This window comes from Mobula hypostoma, chromosome 1 (genome assembly GCF_963921235.1).
Source record: "Mobula hypostoma chromosome 1, sMobHyp1.1, whole genome shotgun sequence".
Taxonomy (NCBI): domain Eukaryota; kingdom Metazoa; phylum Chordata; class Chondrichthyes; order Myliobatiformes; family Myliobatidae; genus Mobula; species Mobula hypostoma.
In genome coordinates, this window is record NC_086097.1 from 57,209,947 (window position 1) to 57,228,462 (window position 18,516).

At 39.1% G+C, this 18,516-nt stretch overlaps 1 protein-coding gene across 1 annotated transcript in view; it reads left to right on the forward strand.

The window, feature by feature from the left end:
- The window catches only part of kiaa0586 (KIAA0586 ortholog), a 538,659-nt gene that overhangs the window by 86,344 nt on the left and 433,799 nt on the right, over positions 1-18,516 (forward strand). The window contains exon 9 of the mRNA XM_063049620.1: positions 15,506-15,626. Within this exon, the coding sequence (XP_062905690.1) occupies positions 15,506-15,626 (121 nt within the window). The remainder of the gene's footprint in view (positions 1-15,505; positions 15,627-18,516) is intronic.

An 18,516-nucleotide genomic window follows, 5' to 3' on the forward strand; every position in this document is an offset into this window, starting at 1 on the left:
TCTCCAATGCCAGCACATCTTTCTTAGATGAGGAGCCCAAAGCTGTTCACAATACTCAAGGTGAGACCTCACCAATGCCTTATAAAGCCTCAGCATCACATCCCTGCTCTTGTATTCTAGACCTCTTGAAATGAATGCTAACATTTCATTTGCCTTCCTCACCACCACCACCAACTCTACCTGCAAGTTAACCTTTAGGGTGTTCTGCACAAGGATTCCCAAGTCTCTTTGCATCTCAGATTTCTGGATTTTTTTCTCTGTTTAGAAAATGGTCATGCACTTTGGTAGTAGAAATAAATGTGCAGACTATGTCTGTAATGATCAGATATTTACAAACACTTCAAAAGCCTCTGGCAGTAGTGATAGGGGTATAATTCCTCATGCCTAGTTGTTGCCTGGAGGTCACTCTATATTTCAAAGCAATCTTTGGCCACCTTAACCCAGTTAAAGTAAATATGGACTCATGGACAAGTGAAGTGCTGGGTGAGGCCTGGTACAATATAGTGCACCATCTTTTAAAATACTGATACTTTAATAGCAATTTCTGCAGCATTTTCATTTAGTTGAATAATATTGTTGTCTTCCATTTTTGTTGAGCAGCTAGATTGACCTATTATAATAAATCTTCATGTATTTTGTAAGTATGATCTAAGCTAATTCGCTTTCATAATTTCCTGGGTTAAATGCTATCCCTTTAATGTTCATGTACTAATTATGTATTCTGTGTACTGATCTATATCTTTTTTTGCTTAATGGGCTCCTAAGGAGTAAGGTATAAGAGGGTTTTCTATATCTGATTAAAATTATTTCGTATTTTCTGCGCTTTAACTTTTCATTTCTGGAATTGAGAATTTTTTTTGATTCGGAGCAAGAAGGCTGTGAGTGAATGGCTGATTTTTCGGAGCGAGGGGAGTTTCTTACTACTTGGGGTAAAAGAGAGGCGAGACTGCGCAGGCGGGTGACGTCAGCCAGTAGAGTGCGAAAGGTGTAAAAAGAAGACTGCCATATCCAGTGGGCAGTGAAGTGAGAGGCAGCAGAGTGGTAGGGCTTTGGCTCAACAGACTTAGCCGGTAACGGGATGAGGCGAAGTAGGTTTAACTGTGTTAATTGCGGGAAGGAGGTAGTATGAGGGTGAGGCCAGTTTTCTGTGCTCAGTGTCAGATGTGGGGGGGTCCTGGAGTCTCCCAGCCTCCCAGATGGCCATATCTGCACCAGGTGTGTCGAGCTGCAGCTCCTGAGGGACCGAGTTAGGGAACTGGAGATGCAGCTCAATGACCTTTGTCTGGTCAGGGAGAGTGAGAAGGTGATAGAAAGGAGTTATAGGCAGATGGTCACACCGGGGCCACGGGAGACAGACAAGTGGGACACAGTCGGGAAGGGGAAGAGTCAGGTACTAGAGAGCACCCCTGTGGCTGTACCCCTTGACAATAAGTACTCCTGTTTGAGTACTGTTGGGGGGGGTGGGGGTGGACAGCCTATCTGGGGGAAGCGGCAGTGGCCGTGCCTCTGGCACAGTGTCTGGCCCTGTAGCTCAGAAGGGTAGGGTAGGGAAGGGAAGAGGAAGGCAGTAGTGATAGGGGACTCTATAGTTAGGGGGTCAGACAGGCGATTCTGTGGACGTAAGAAAGAAACTCTGATGGTAATTTGCCTCCCAGGTGCCAGAGTCTGGGATGTTTCGGATCACGTCCAAGATATCCTGTGGTGGGAGGGAGAACAGCCAGAGGTCGTGGTACATATTGGTACTAATGACATAGGTAGGAAAAAGGAAGAGGTCCTGAAAAAAGACTGCTGGGAGTTAGGAAGGAAGCTGAGATGCAGGACCACAAAGGTAGTAATCTCGGAATTACTGCCTGTGCCACGCGACAGTGAGTATAGGAATAGAGTGAGGTGCTGGATAAATGCGTGGCTGAGGGATTGGAGCAGGGGTCAGGGATTCAGATTTCTGGATCATTGGGACCTCTTTTGGGGCAGGTGTGACCTGTACAAAAAGGATGGGTTGCTCTTGAACCCCAGGAGGACCAATATCCTGGCAGGGAGGTTTGCTAAGTCTACTGGGGAGAGTTTAAACTAGAATTGTTGTGGGGTGGGAATTGAACTGAAGAGACTGGGGAAAAGGAGGCTGGCTCACAAACAGAGAAAGCTTGTTGACAGTGCAAGAGGGAGGATAGGCAGGTGGTAGAGAAGGGATGCGTTCAGACCGAAGGTTTGAGATGTGTCTATTTTGACACAAGGAGTGTTGTGAACAAAGTGGATGAGCTTAGAGTGTGGATCAGTACTTGGAGATATGATGTGGTGGCCATTACAGAGACTTCGATGGCTCAGGGACAGGAATGGTTACTTCAAGTGCTGGGTTTTAGATGTTTCAGAAAGAACAGGGAGGGAGGCAAGAGAGGTGGGGGTGTGGCACTGTTGATCAGAGATAGTGTCACGGCTGCAGAAAAGGTGGACACCATGGAAGGATTGTCTACGGAGTCTCTGTGGGTGGAGGTTAGGAACAGGAAAGGGTCAATAACTTTATTGGGTGTTTTTATAGGTTGCCCAATAGTAACAGGGATATCGAGGAGCAGATAGGGAAAGAGATCCTGGCAAGGTATAATAATAACAGAGTTGTTGTGATGGGAGGTTTTAATTTCCCAAATATTGATTGACATCTTCCTAGAGCGAGGGGTTTAGATGGGGTGGAGTTTGTTAGGTTTCTTGACACAATATGTAGGTAAGCCTACAAGAGGAGAGGCTGTACTTGATTTGGTATTGGGAAATGAACCTGGTCGGGTGTCAGATCTCTCAGTGGGAGAGCATTTTGGAGATAGACAAGTTAGAAAAGCATTTAATTGGAGTAAGGGGAATTATGAGGCTATCAGGCAGGAAATTGGAGGCTTAAATTGGAAACAGATGTTCTTAGGGAAAAGTACGGAAGAAATGTGGCAAATATTCAAGAGATATTTATGTGGAGTTCTGCATAGGTACGTTCCAATGAGACAGGGAAGTTATGGTCGGGTACAGGAACCGTGGTGTACAAAGACTGTAATAAATCTAGTCAAGAAGTGTGAATCTAGTCAAGAAGGGTGTGAATTGGGGTGATGTTTTTGCAGGGAAATGTACTATGGACATGTGGTTGATGTTTAGGGATCTCTTGCTGGATGTTAGGGACAAATTTGTCCCGGTGAGGAAGATAAAGAATGGTAGGGTGAGGAACCATGGGTGATTAGTCAGGTGGAAAATCTAGTCAGGTGGAAGAAGGCAGCATAAATGAGGTTGAGGAATATAGGGTAGCAAGAAAGGAGCTTAGGGGGCTGAGGAGAGCAAGAAGGGGGCATGAGAAGGCCTTGGTGAGTAGGGTAAAGGAAAACCCCAAGGCATTCTTCAATTATGTGAAAAACAAAATGATGACAGGAGTGAATGTAGGACCAATTAGAGATAAAGGTGGGAAGATGTGCCTGGAGACTGTGAAAGTGAGCGAGGTCCTCAAAGAATACTTTTCTTTGGTATTCACCAATGAGAGGGAACTTGATTATGGTGAGGACAATATGAGTGAGGTTGACAATCTGGAGCATGTTGATATTAAGGGAGAGGAGGTGTTGGAGTTCTTAAAATACATTAGGACAAATAAGTCCCCGGAGCCTGATGGAATATTCCCCAGGCTGCTCCACGAGGCGAGAGAAGAGATTGCTGAGCCTCTGGCTAGGATCTTCTTGTCCTTGTTGTCCGCAGGAATGGTACCGGAGGATTGGAGGGAGGCGAACATTGTCCCCTTGTTCAAAACAGGTAGTAGGGATAGTCCGGGTAATTATAGTCCAGTGAGCCTTACGTCTGTGGTGGGAAAACTGTTGGAAAAGATTCTTAGAGATAGGATTTATGGGCATTTAGAGAAACATGGTTTGAGCAGGGACAGTCAGCATGGCTTTTTGAAGGGCAGATCATGTCTAACAAGCCTGATAGAGTTCTTTGAGGAGGTGACCAGGCATGTAGATCAGGGTAGTGCAGTGGATGTGATCTACATGGATTTTAGTAACGCATTTGACAAGATTCCACACGGTAGGCTTATTCAGAAAGTCAGAAGGCATGGGATCCAGGAAAGTTTGGCCAGGTGGATTCAGAATTGGCTCACCTGCAGAAAGCAGAGGGTCGTGGTGGAGGGAGTACATTTGGATTGGAGGGATGTGACTAGTGGTGTCCCACAAGGATCGGTTCTGGGACCTCTGCTTTTCGTGATTGTTATTAACGGACGGGATGTGGGGGTAGAAGGGTGGGTTGGCAAGTTTGCCGACGGCACAAAGGTTGGTGTTGTGGATAGTGTAGAGGATTATCGAAGTTTGCAGAGAGACATTGATGGGATGCAGAAGTGGGCTGAGAAGCGGCAGATGGAGTTCAACCTGGAGAATTGTGAGGTGGTACACTTTGGAAGGACAAACTCCAAGGCAGAGTACAAAGTAAGTGGCAGGATACTTGGTAGTGTGGAGGAGCAGAGCGATCTGGGGGTACATGTCCACAGATCCCTGAAAGTTGCCTCACAGGTAGATAGGGTAGTTAAGAAAGCTTATGTGGTGTTAGCTTTCATAAGTCAAGGGATAGAGTTTAAGAGTTGCGGGGTAATGATGCAGCTCTATAAAACTCTAGTTAGGCCACACTTGGAGTACTGTGTCCAGTTCTGGTCGCCTTGCTATAGGAAGGATGTGGAAGCATTGGAAAGGGTACAGAGGAGACTTACCAGGATGCTGCCTGGCTTAGAGAGTATGCATTATGATCAGAGATTAAGGGAGCTAGGGCTTTACTCTCTGGAGAGAAGGAGGATGAGAGGAGACATGGTAGAGGTACACAAGATATTAAGAGGAATAGATAGAGTGGGCAGCCAACGCCTCTTCCCCAGGGCATCACTGTTCAGTACAAGAGGACATGGCTTTAAGGTAAGGGGTGGGAAGTTCAAGGGGGATATTAGAGGAAGGTTTTTTACTCAGAGAGTGGTTGGTGCATGGAATACACTGCCTGAGTCAGTGGTGGAGGCAGATACACTAGTGAAATTTAAGAGACTACTAGACAGGTATATGGAGGAATTTAAGGTGGGGGGTTATATGGGAGGTAAGGTTTAAGGGTCGGCACAACATTGTGGGCTGAAGGACCTGTACTGTGCTGTTCTATTCTATGTTCTATGAAGAAAAGAAAAGCTTACAAAAGGTTCAGAGAGCTAGGTAATGTTAGAGATCTAGAAGATTATAAGGCTAATAGGAAGGAGCTAAGGAAGGAAATTAGGAGAGCCAGAAGGGGCCATGAGAAGGCCCTGGCAGGCAGGATTAAGGAAAACCCTGAGGCATTCTACAAGTATGTGAAGAGCAAGAGGATAAGACGTGAAAGAATAGGACCTATCAAGTGTGACAGTGGGAAAGTGTGTATGGAACCGGAGGAAATAGCAGAGATACTTAGTGAATACTTTACTTCAGTAATCACTATGGAAAAGGATCTTGGTGATTGTAGTGATGACTTGCACCATCCTGAAAAGCTTGAGCATGTAGATATTAAGAAAGAGGATGTGCTGGAGCTTTTGGAAAGCATCAAGTTGGATAAGTTGCTGGGACCAAATGAGATGTAACCCAGGCTACTGTGATGTGGTGGGGTGGGGGGGGGGCGGCAAGGGAGGAGATTGCTGAGCCTCTGGTGATGATCTTTGCATCATCAATGGGGATGGGAGAGGTTCCAGAGGATTGGAGGGTTGCGGATGTTGTTCCCTTATTCAGGAAAGGGAGTAGAGATAGCCCAGGAAATTATAGACCAATGAGTCTACCTCAGTGGTTTGTAAGTTGATGGAGAAGATCCTGAGAAGCAGGATTTTTGAACATTTGATTAGGAGTAGTCAGCATAGCTTCATCAAGGGCAGGCCGTGCCTTATGAGCCTGATTGAATTTTTTGAGGATGTGACTAAACACTTTGATGAAGGAAGAGTAGTAGATGTAGTGTATATGGATTTCAGCAAGGCATTTGATAAGGTACCCCATGCAAGGCTTATTGAGAAAGTAAAGAGGCATAGGATCCAAGGGGACATTGCTTTGTGGATCCAGAACTGGCTTGCCCACAGAAGGTAAAGAGTGGTTGTAGACGGGTCATATTTTGCATGGAGGTCAGTCACCAGTGGGGTGCCTCAGGGATCTATTCTGGGACCCTTACTCTTCATGATTTTTATCAATGACCTGGATGAGGAAGTGGAGGGATGGGTTAGTAAGTTTGCTGATGACAAAAAGGTTGGGGGTGTTGTGGATAGTGTGGACGGCTGTCAGAGGTTACAGTGGGACATTGATAGGATGCAAAACTGGGCTGAGAAATGGCAGATGGAGGTCAACCCAGATAAGTGTGAAGTGGTTCACTTTGGTAGGTCAAATATGATGGCAGAATATAGTATTAATGGTAAAGCTGTTGGCAGTGTGGAGGATCAAAGGGATCTTGGGGTCCGAGTCCATAGGATGCTCAAAGCAGCTGTGCAGGTCGACTCTGTGGTTAAGAAGGCGTACGTGTATTGACCTTCATCAATCGTGGAATTGAATTCAGGAGCCACAAAATACTCTGCGGATGCTGGGGTCAAAGCAACATTCACAACATGCTGGAGGAACTCAGCAGGTCGGGCAGCATCCATGAAAATGATCAGTCAATGTTTCGGGCTGGAACCCTTCATCTCCTTCCCACCCTCCCCCCGCCTTCCTTATAGGGCCTCTGCCCCTTCCCTCTTCACTCCTGATGAAGGGTTCTGGCTTGGAAACGTTGACTGATCATTTCCATGGATGCTGGCCGACCTGCTGAGTTCATCCAGCATGTTGAGTGTTGAATTTAGGAGCCGAGAGGTAATGTTGCAGCTATATAGGATCCTGGGCAGACCCCACTTGGAGTACTGTGCTCAGTTCTGATCGCCTCACTACAGGAAGGATGTGGAAGCCATAGAAAGGGTGCAGAGGAGATTTACAAGGATGTTGCCTGGATTGGGGAGCATGCCATATGAGAATCGGTTGAGCGAACTCAGCCTTTTCCCCTTGGAGCGACGGAGGATGAGGGCTGACCAGATAGAGGTGTATAAGATGATGAGAGGCATTGATAGTCAGGGGCTTTTTCCTAGGGCTGAAATAGTTGCCACAAGAGGACACAGGTTTAAGTTGCTGGGGAGTAGGTACAGAGGAGAGGCCAGGGGTAAGTTTTTTAATCAAAGAGTGGTGAGTGCATGGAATGGGCTGCCGGCAACGGTGGTGGAAATGGATATGATAGGGTCTTTTAAGAGACAATTAGATAGGTACATGGAGCTTAGTAAAATAGAGAGCTTTAGGTAAGCCTAGTAATTTCTAAGGTAGGGACATGTTCGGCACAACTTTGTGGGCTGAAGGGCCTGTATTGTTCTGTAGGTTTTCTTTGTTCTATGCTGTTGTAACTGGAACAAGAGTTCTTGTTAGCAAGTCCAGTGTTTTGTCTGAAACATTGTGAGATTTCACATGTTTGAAATCCCGGTGGTTCAGCATCTTGCTCACCAGGTAATGTTTCCTTGTCCACTTACCTGGGTCCCAGTACCTGTATTTTCTTTCCATGCCCTGATTTACCCCCACTCCCTTTCCAATATTATTCATCTCAAGCTCCTGAATAAGTGTGGATAACATCACTCACCTCAGCACTGAACTGAATTGATTCCGCAACTTATGGACTCACTTTCAAGGACTCGACAACTCATCTTCTCAGTATTATTTGTTCGTTATTATTTGTTCTTGTATTTGCACAGTTTGTCTTTTCCACATTTTTGTTTGTCATTCTTTCTTTGTGAATAATTTTTCATTTTTTCTATTGTATTTGTTCTTCCATGAATGCCTGCAAAAAATAAACCTTAGGGTAGAATACGGTGACATAAATGTACTTTTATAATAAATTTACTTTGAGCTTTGAAATAATTTAATATTAGAAATACAAGTTCCTTTTTGCAATAATTCATTTTTAATTGGTGGACATTATAAATATATAAAATAGCTTTCAGCATTTGCCTCTAATCCTCTCAAGGTAAGTAGGGTAAAACACTAATCCCATAACAGTTCAAAACATACCAAGAAAATTATGGAAATAAAGGAACAGTTAAAGGAAAAATCTAAACACTTCAATGTGGAGTTCAAGTCAGCACCAGCAATGATTGTGGTTTGTCACTTTACGTAATAGGCAAGTCACATCAGTGAAAAAGCAGTTCTCATACTAACCTACATCACTGTGTGGTATGGAAACTGCACTGCGATGGACAGGAGGGTTCTATAATGGGTAGTTAAAACTGCCAAATACGTCACTTAGCACCAGCCTACTCGTCATCAAGGACAAGTATATGGAAAGGTGCTTGAAAAATACCAGCAATATCATGAAGGATCTTATGGACTGTACCCAGCATCACTTTATGTACATACGAAATCAGTCTATGTTGTGTATTTATATTTATTGTGTTCTTTATACTTTTTTTATGCTGCATCAGATCTAGAGTAACAATCATTTCTTTCTCTACACTTCTGTACTGAACAATGACAATCAACAATCTTGAATCTTCCAACTTTGAAACCATTCGTGTCGATTTTGCTGTTAAGAGCAGATCAGATCAGCAGAGAATGTCTCTCGAAATGTCATTTGTAGAATCTACTTTAGAGTGGCACTGTTCTTGCTTGAGGTTCTTAATAAAACCCACAAGCCAAGGCATTTTCTCATTTGAAGTTAAAGGAAGATTTCCAATCTCATACCACCTGTCACATCCTTTAAAGGTAATTGTTTTGATTCAGATGATTGAAATATTTCTAAAATGTGATCACTGTTGTAGTGTAGCTTACAACTCATATTTATTTATTTCTCCTATGTACTTTGAAACATCCAGAGAAAGGTGTCTTGTGTTGACAACCAACGCAACCTAAGGATGTGCTGGGGACAGCCCACAATTGTCATCACACATTCTGGCACCAATCTCCCCCACAATGTTCAGTAGAACAACAGAAGCAACAACAAAACAAAATAATAACAGCAAAACAAGATGCTTTCCCACCCTGCCATCCACACACTCACACATACAGACAGGTCTCCAACCCCAGGGCAGGCTACCTTCTGTCTCTGGCCCTGAGGTCTCAGACTACAATCCTGTGTTACTGATTTTTTCCCATCTCAGCAGATTCCCTTCTACCCGATTGAGGTTCTTATTTTATTCTCTGTAAGTAAGGCTAATTTATTCAGTCATCTGCTAAAGAATATTTTCCAATTAACTACCTAGTCTGAAAGTTTTCTAAAGTATTATGTTGCATTCCTCCTTGGTGTTAGTTATAAAAGGAATAGAATGGCACTCTTTCATCGTTGTCAGTTTATTCGTTGTTCATCTGTAGTTTGAAACTACTCTCAAGCAATGTTACTAAATGGCAACCTGTTAAATTAGTTGTTTTTGAATGAAATAATTCTTGATGAATGACTACTTGCCAGCATCAGACACCACAATAGTGGCAGCCTTTCTTATTAAAAAAATACCAATTTTCTGATAAAAGATACCTGACTAAACAATACTCAAAAATAGCAAATTATCCTCAGATATTTTAGTGATGCAAAACATTTCTATGAAAAAGAATTCAAAGAACCTCTTTCATTATGGAATCCATATATGAAAAATCAAATTCAAAATACCTCTATTTCAGTATAGAATACATTTGCAAGATATTATCTATTTAGCATTTTTTTTCTTTCCTGCCCTGAATCCAGACAAAACTCCTTGGTTGGCAGGGTTAAGAAAAAGTTAACTTGTTACGTTCTTGATCCAGTTGAGCTGAATTATAATAACGCTAGTTTGATGCCTCTAATCAGATGGTGCATACTCTCGGATCAATGTGATAGAATTGCTTACAAAATAACTAATGATGGGTTTCAGATATATTAAAAATGAACATTGTAACTAACAGGTACTTTTTTAAAAAACTTCCATCAGTTCATTAACAACTTCAGACACATGTTTTGAAAGGTTTGGGGTGGGTTTTTTGTAGGAGGATGAAGTTGCATGCAACGGAAAACTGAAGGATGAATGTGAATACCACAAGAAGATACCAAGCAAAACCTCTGACAAAATTTCTTGAATCTCAAGAAGCCAGTTAATTTTTGAAAACTATTTCTGAGAAGTTGGTGGATAGAGAAGAGAAGAAAACTTTGAATTCACCAACTTGGAACAACACTGACTTCAATCATTGCTACTGCTCATAAATGGTAGTAGGTGCAGATATCTTCCAGTAGATGGCACAATTCTGTATTTGTTTATTTGGTAACTACAATCCCAAGGAAATTGTTCCTTAAAGGTTATTAATATTTTCTAATACCAGAGCCTTCAAAAGTTAAGAATATGATCTTGATGGGAAAAGTAGGAATAATTGCCCTACTTTCTCTTGCCATGCAAGTTTTAAGTACACATAATGACACAATTATGTGTTTTGGCTTCCTTTAAGAAGTAATACTCTGCCTAATTGTTATAAATTAATTCACCTCTATCTGCATGTATGAATATGTTGATAAAATTTGTATAGCATAATGCAACGTATGCAGACCCTGCACAGCAAATATATTTTGTCAACATGGTTGATGAGAGTATTGCCACTAGGAAATCCATTGTCATAATTGCAAAAGAAAATAATAATTTTAATCCTTTGGTCCAAAGATCCTTGATTAATTTACTATCAATAGGGAAGAAAAATAAGTTCAATGTTTTTTTTAAAAGAAATTCCTGAATATCCTCACCTTTATATTGCTATATAATTTCTTGTATCACCATTGGATGTTTTGCACTGCATAAAATATTAAAGTGGGTGGTGTTTCTTGGAAAATGTGAACTTAAAAGTGATATTCTGTCATTCTGTTTAGTGTTTTCCTTGTACATATAATTGGCAGTCATATTAGAGGACTATTAGCATCAATAAAATCCTTACACATGTTTCAATGGTTTTCGACCATTTTATGATTATTGTGAGGTTCAGTGATTGGTATGTACATCCTACAAAAGGCAACAAGTAGAGTGTCGTTATCGAGTCACGGTATCTATAGCACGATAAGACAGAATCTTGGTTGAACAGTTAATCAGAAGGATAGCAACCGTGTCAGAGAGAATCTAGTTTGTTGGTTAATGTAAGAAATTCTGTTTTAAAATGATATATGTCTCTGTCTATATTATTGAATTAGACACAATTATTGATTCACTGATGTAATTGTTGCAGAACTACACTTGACTGTCAGAGCTTAGTATAGGTTTAAATCCATAATTAGATATGAGAGTGAAACTAACGGAGACAAGCTCTTCATAGTTGGGCAAAGTGATGCAGCTGGTAGAGCAGCTGCCACATAGTGCTGGAAACTCATTCAATCCTAACCTCTGTGGATTTTACATGTTCTCTTTGTGACTTCCAGGGAAGGAAACCTGGGTTTCCTCTTGGTAAATCATAGAATTGTACATTACATTTTAATCAACCTTATTCTTATCGCCATGATGCTAATCTGTATTAGGAAGGGCAAAGAGGGATGCAGGCCTATCTAAGTACCTGTCCAAATTTATTTTGAACAGCACACTTTGTGGAAAACTTGTTCTTCAGACCTTTAAATTTCTATCCTCTCACCTTAAACCTGTTGTGCCTTTTTTATTTCCAGACTCCCCAGCTCTGGGAAAATGACTCTGACTATCCATTCTATCTATGTCACTCATAATTGTATGAACTATTATTAGGTCACCCCTTTACGTTCCAGTGAGAATAGGCCTAACCTATCCAATCTCATAACTAGGGTGCTCTATTCCAGGCAACATCCTGTTGTATCTCTTCTGCAGTGTCTTTGCAGCATGCTTCCTGTATTGTGGTAGCCAGAACTGTTCAAATGTGGTCTAACTAATGATTTTTTCATCTGTGACATGACGTCCCAACTTACTCAATGCCTCGGCCTCTGTAAAGCAGGCATTCATCACTCTTTCAGCAAGCTATGGATTTGCACCCCAAAGTCCCATGCACATGCTGCTAACTTCTCTGCTATTTACTCTATATGTCGTACTATTAATTGACTTAAATTATCTCACACTTGTATAAATTAATTTCCATCTGTCACCATTCTGCCCAAGTTTACAGCTGATCTATGTCCTGCTCTATCCTTGGACAACCTTCTTCACTATCCGTAGAACCAGTTTCCTACCATGTCCCAACGATATGCTGGTTGGTAGAACACTGTAAATTGTACCTAGTTTGTAGGTGTGTGGTATAATCAAGGGAGAATAAATTGGATTAATACGGAATTAATGAAAATGGTGCATGAATTTGGTGGGCCAAAGGGCCTGTTTCTCTCACCATCTCAGTGATTGTTTAATGCATTCCTGCAATATGGGCAATACCTGCAAGTCCAAACTTGATCATTATTCCTAATTATCTTAAGATGCTGGTGAGCTCTCTTCTTTTTATGTTGTAGTCCTCATGATGACAATACTTCCATGTTTGATAGGGAGTTCAAGCACTGATCAAAGAACAGTAATATAATACCAAACTAGTATAGCATGACTTGATTAGGAAGTCACAAGGCATTCTTGCTGCCCTTAGTCTTTGAGACAGTAGAATTGTTATTGATGCCAAAAGAAATTACTATGCAGCATTTTGTAAATGGTACACTACAGTGCACTGTGCTTAAGGGAACAATTGTTTAATGTTATCCTCTTGACTTTGGGCTGTGTGGAATGGGGAAAAAAGGTTTTCGGGAGTTGAGAGGAGAATCAGTTACCACAAGTTAGCTAATTCTTGACCTGGCTCTAATTTATCAGTTTAAAATTTTTGAATTAAACGTGTTTTTCTTTTTATTGTGTTATTTTCATAATATTCTGTGTCATCTGGGAAACAATTGGCACTTTTGCAAGTACTTTATGACAAAACAAACCACACCATATACATTCCCATATGAATGTTTTGTTATTCATATCAAATCTTAGTTTTACATTGTGACATTAGAGGTTATGGACATAAAGTATTTTAATTCTACCTTTTGGTCATAGGACCTCTTTTTACTTAATTCCACAGGTACATGATTTATAAAAGTTGGGAGGCCACATTGTGGTTGTACAGGATTCTGCTGAGGCTGCACTTGGAGTATTGTGTTCAGTTTTTTGTTGCCTTGCTATAGGAAAGATGTTATTAATCTAGAAAGTGTGCAGAAAAGATTTACAATTATGTTGACAGGACTTGAAGGACTGAGTTATAGAGAGATGTTGGACATGTTAATGACTTTATTCATTGGAGCATAGGAGATTGAGAGGTGATTTTATCGAGGTGTGTAAAATCATGAGGGTCATGAATAGGGTGAATGCACTCAGGTTTTTCCCCTGGGCTGGGGAATTAAGAACTAGAGGGCACAGGTTTAAGGTGAGAGAGGAAAGATTTAATAGGAAATTGAGTAAACTTGTTTTTCACAACATTTTTATGCAAATTCCATAACCTACATATCACTTTCAAGGACTCTTTACAATGTATGTTCTCAGTATTATTTTTTATTTGCACAGTTTGTCTTCTTTTGCACATTGGTTGTTTGCCCATCTTTGTCTGTTATGTGTAGTTTTTTGTAAAATTCCATTTATTTTTTCTCTGTAAATACCTACAAGGTAATATATACATTTGTCTTGAATTTTGAACGAAACGTGGTGTGTGTGTGGAATGAACTGCTGGAGAAAATAGCTGAAGCAGATACAATAACAACTTTTAAAAGACGGTTGGACGGGTACATGGATTGGATGGGTTTAGAAGGTTATGGGCCAAACACTGGCAAACAGGATTAGCTTGGATGGGACATCTTGGTCAGCAAGGACCAGTAGGACTGAATGGTTTGTTTCAATTTTCTATTATCTAAGTTTTTATTATTGTGCAGTGTGTGTGTGTGTATATATGTGTGTACAATTAAAAGAAATATAGAGAGAGGACTCAAATTTTATTTTAAATTAAGACTATTAAAATGGAAGTGAAAATCATTTCAAGTAAAAATTGATAGAAGCATCGTTTTCCATCATTGGTTATGACACAGGCTGTTTTTAAATTGAGAAGAATATTGAGGTTTATGTTTTATAAACTTCAAATGAAAAGGAATCTACTAACCTTGGTGCTAATAAAAATGAAAATATTTAGGTTGCTGCTTCAGTCAATAGGTATTAATTTGCACAATATTTTAAAGATTGCATTCGTGGTTAATGAAAGTAATTTAAATTTTAATCCATTTATCAGTAGATAGTTAATCATAGTGATACCCACAAGAAACTGAGGCCAGGCAGACGGTTCAGATTAAATATTATTAGATGCATTAATTGGATTAGACCAAAATGTACGAGGATGTAGTAGATGAAGAAGGATGAGGCTGGGGGAGATATTGGGGATGAAAATGCATTCCTGATAGAGAAAGCATGTTTATTGGGGTTAGACATGTATTAAATCTGCTCTTTGGGAATAGTTTGTTATTGGAATTCTATTTAGTAAGGAAAATACTAATAGTAATATGGATGCTGTCAATGAATGGGGTTGTATTTGTTGTAAAGCTGGTCATTGGGTAAGGGTGAAGAATTTGGTAGATGACTTATAAGCCTTGAGATGCCATTTCACCATTTATGTATTTACCAATATGTGTTACTTTTGCATCTCACACTGGACTGCTGCCACCAAACAATAAATTTCACGAAATATGTCAGTGATAATTGACATGATGATGGGGGTCATTAAGGCTGAGGTGGAGATTATTTTGTTTTATTGATTTGAATGTGTTTCTTTTGCCTAAGTTCAGTTCTGGGATTTATTATATATGGAGCTGTTTCTCATCAATCTACTATAGGCTCATTGGTTCATTTTTTTTCAGCTTTACCCTTTTTATCTTGTTAATGTATTTTGTTTCATGTTGGGCAGTATTTTGCTATCCCTGCACTGCCACCTACAGATGGAATTAAATTAGGCATGCCTATCCCTTTTTAAAATTCTGGTTTATTGTTGATTAAACAACTATTTTGGAAAGCTTTCATTCTCTTCAGAGCAAGTATCTATGTTTTAGAAGCACAGTGTTACCCTTAGCTGAAATGGTGGTGTTTAGGTAATGTGAGTGACAGCAGGGAGTTTTGCTTTCAGCTGTGCATTTTATTTTGTTCAAGGAAAGCAATAGTCCCATGTGTGTCCAGCTTTTCTCTAATGATATATGCTTTTAAAATTATATTTAAAATGGTATCATTTGTGATTCTTTTACTATTCACTTTTTACTAATGGGGGTATGTTCTATTGACTTAGCATGAAAAGCTAAAACTGATTGCTGAAGTAAAATTAAAGCATGTATGTCATTTTATTTTTGATTTCAAATTAATGTGCTTAGCACTGGTAATTTAAACAAACTTTCATGGTTTTGTTTTCCACGTGGATTAGCCCCAGTACCATGACCTAGATTTACAGAGTAGACAATTATTTGTTTACTTCAGCAAATAGTGCAGGTAACTGCAACTTTGTTTTTCTTTGTTCCATTGCAGGAAATAGGAATTTTTTGGAAGACATTCTAAATAATCAGGAAACTCCAACAAGTGAGATGCATGCTGTACAGAGGTCCAGTGTTGCCATGACGACTGCCGGCAGATATCCAGAAAGGTCCAGGTAAAAAAAAAATCACTGTTAGCTTCATGTTCTCAGCAATGTTTTTTCCATAATAGGAATTAACTGAGTATATATACTCCAGCTGCAAAGCCATAGACTCTTTGGCTTTGAGGCTTTCTAATGCTAAATATGTGTGGTGCAAATACCTAATGAAAGTGAACTCAATTATTTTTTTGCTTCTCAAACCGAGATAGGAGACTAGATTACAAGGCCATTCTGATATCCTGTTTCTATGGTTACCGTAACGGCATTTATCAGTTCCTTATGAGAGAAGGCAAAGCAAATCTGTATGCACGTGGCAAGGTTCCAGCATTTCAATTGAAAAAGCACTTTGAACTGCTGCCAAGTTTATAAGAAGCATAGCTGTCAAGCCTGCTTAATGCTGGCAGTTTGTACTTGGCAAGCTTTCATTTCCCATCATTCTTCATTTGGCTATTCTCCATGTACTTAGCGGAAGCTAAAAATTAACCCATGAAGTTGATTGCACAAACTGAGGTTTTTTAATTTCCATTGCTATTTAGTGCAGTTTAAATTATGGTAAGAAACACAAGGTCAAAATAAAATAAATAACCATTTTCAGTTTCTGTTAGCTGATACATTATTTCAAATTTTCCAAAATAGATGTTTCAATAGTGATGTAGATTGTTTTTCTGTTTGCATACAGTTTTAAAATGAGTGCAACAGGGAGATGAGCATTATTTCTCTTAAATGTTAGATTTTTTGTGGACTGTCCACAGTTTCTAGAAACATAATAGGTTTATTACAGGGTGGGGGGGTGCAGAGAGAGTTATTAAAAAAATATGCTGGCATTTCAACTGGATTAGATAATCCCGTCTGCTATTTACCAGTTTCTGGTATAAATGGATTCAAAATTGTTACTCTGGCAGCTGGAAGGAGCTCAGGAAAATTATGCTTGGCACAGAATGTAAAGAAAGGCTTCTATAAAACCAAGTGCATTATCTGCAGGATGTTTGTGCTGCACCATGAGAGAGTTGTTCATTGTTCTTTCCTTTTTCACCAAAGTATATTAAGTAATCCTGAATATTTTTATAGTGTGCTCATTGAATGGTGATAATTTTCATCCACTGTTTTAAATTATGAAATTTTTCTTCATCCATGGCTGTGTATGTGTGGAATTCAATATGCACATTGATTTTAAATACTTGAATTTGTACCTCCAGTGAAAAGTGTATGTTAAAATCAGGTTACTTTATTATAAAGACATCAGTCACCATAATATTGTTTTGCGATTTAGTTTATTCATTGACTTGTAACTGGGAAATACAATTTTCACATTTCCATATACAGAAAGAATATTGAGTTGAACCAAGGAATAATTCGATATAAGAAATGACCATCAAGTTCAGTAACTGAGCAGCATTGTGGCTTTAATTTATTTTCATTCAACTATGTAATTTCTTTTTGAAAGTTCTCTTGAATAAGTTGTCATCACTCTTTTGAGGCATGTATTCCAAATCCATCCTTGTTGCATAAAAATATATATTCTTGTGTTGTTGCATATAATCAATGTAAATCTGTCTTTTAAGTGTCTTTTTTTTAATCACGAGCAGTTTCTTCTTATTTATTCTAACATAATTATTTTTAAAATATGCATAAAATCTCTTAACATCTTTAAGGAGAACACGCTCCAAGTTTTTCCTGTATTACTCAAATCCTTCATTCTTGCTATGAATATAATAAATATCTTCTACATTTTCTCCAAGATGTTGATACGCTTCAGTAAGAAGAGTCTAACCCTACACATAACAAATTTGGCAAAGTCTAACATGAAGTTTTACTAGTACTACTTTCACTATATGCTTTTAATTGTCAAGCCAAAAGTTTCATATTTTAATGATCTTCTCAACTTAAAATGCCACCTACAAAGATTTTTCTGAATAAAGTGTTTGTTTCTGCATCCTCTGAAGATAGTAACATATGATTTACAGTCCTTCTGATTCTGCTACCAAAAATGTATTGCTTTACTTTGTGATGCTAAATTTAATTGGCTATGTGCCTGCCAGTTTCATTTGTCTATCTATATCTACCTGAAGTCCATTACTGTGCTTTCCATTTTACAGTACTTTTCTAATTTACAAATTACCTGCAAGTTTGGCATGGTACCCTGCAAGTCATTAATATACACACAAAAAAAAGCAATGATTCTTATGCTCATCTGAGTTACCAGTGAACTCTCTCCCTACTGAAACAACTATTCAACCCGGTGCTTTGCTTTCTGATCCTTTAATCCTATAGATTTTCTTTCATTAAATTACTCTTGAATGTGTATATAAAAATAAAATCAACCACATTCCCTCAACAACTCTACAATACCTCAAATTAATCAAATGCAGTTTGATTGCAACAGATGTACTAATTTCCATTGATACATTTGTACTTTTTACAGGTGTCAATTTTTTTTTGTCTCAAGGTTGATCTTTTATGCATCATGTACTATTTCATCTCTTCAATTTTGTCATATACATTGACTAAAAATGTATTCTTCATGTTTATCTACAACATGTATTCTTAAGACATTTGTTTTACCTATAGGCTTACCTCATTTTCAGTTATGAGTGTTCAGATTTTACTTTTTCCTTCGCTTAACTTTTCTTGAAAACGTTATAAAATTACAATAATTTTTGATCTCTTTATAGAAATTTGTTTTTGCAGAAATTGAAAGTTATTGGTTCTTTATTTACTAGGAATAAGTAGTACAAATAATTTTTTTATCTTTGCAGCATAGTGAATTGCTTTGATTTGAAGGTTTATGCTATGGGAAAGCAAATGCTATTCAAAGCAAAGCCAGATGATTTCATTGTGCGTAGTTTGTCGTACAAATTAAACACACTCAGCTTCCAGGCAATTTGTGCATTAAACATAGCTTTTT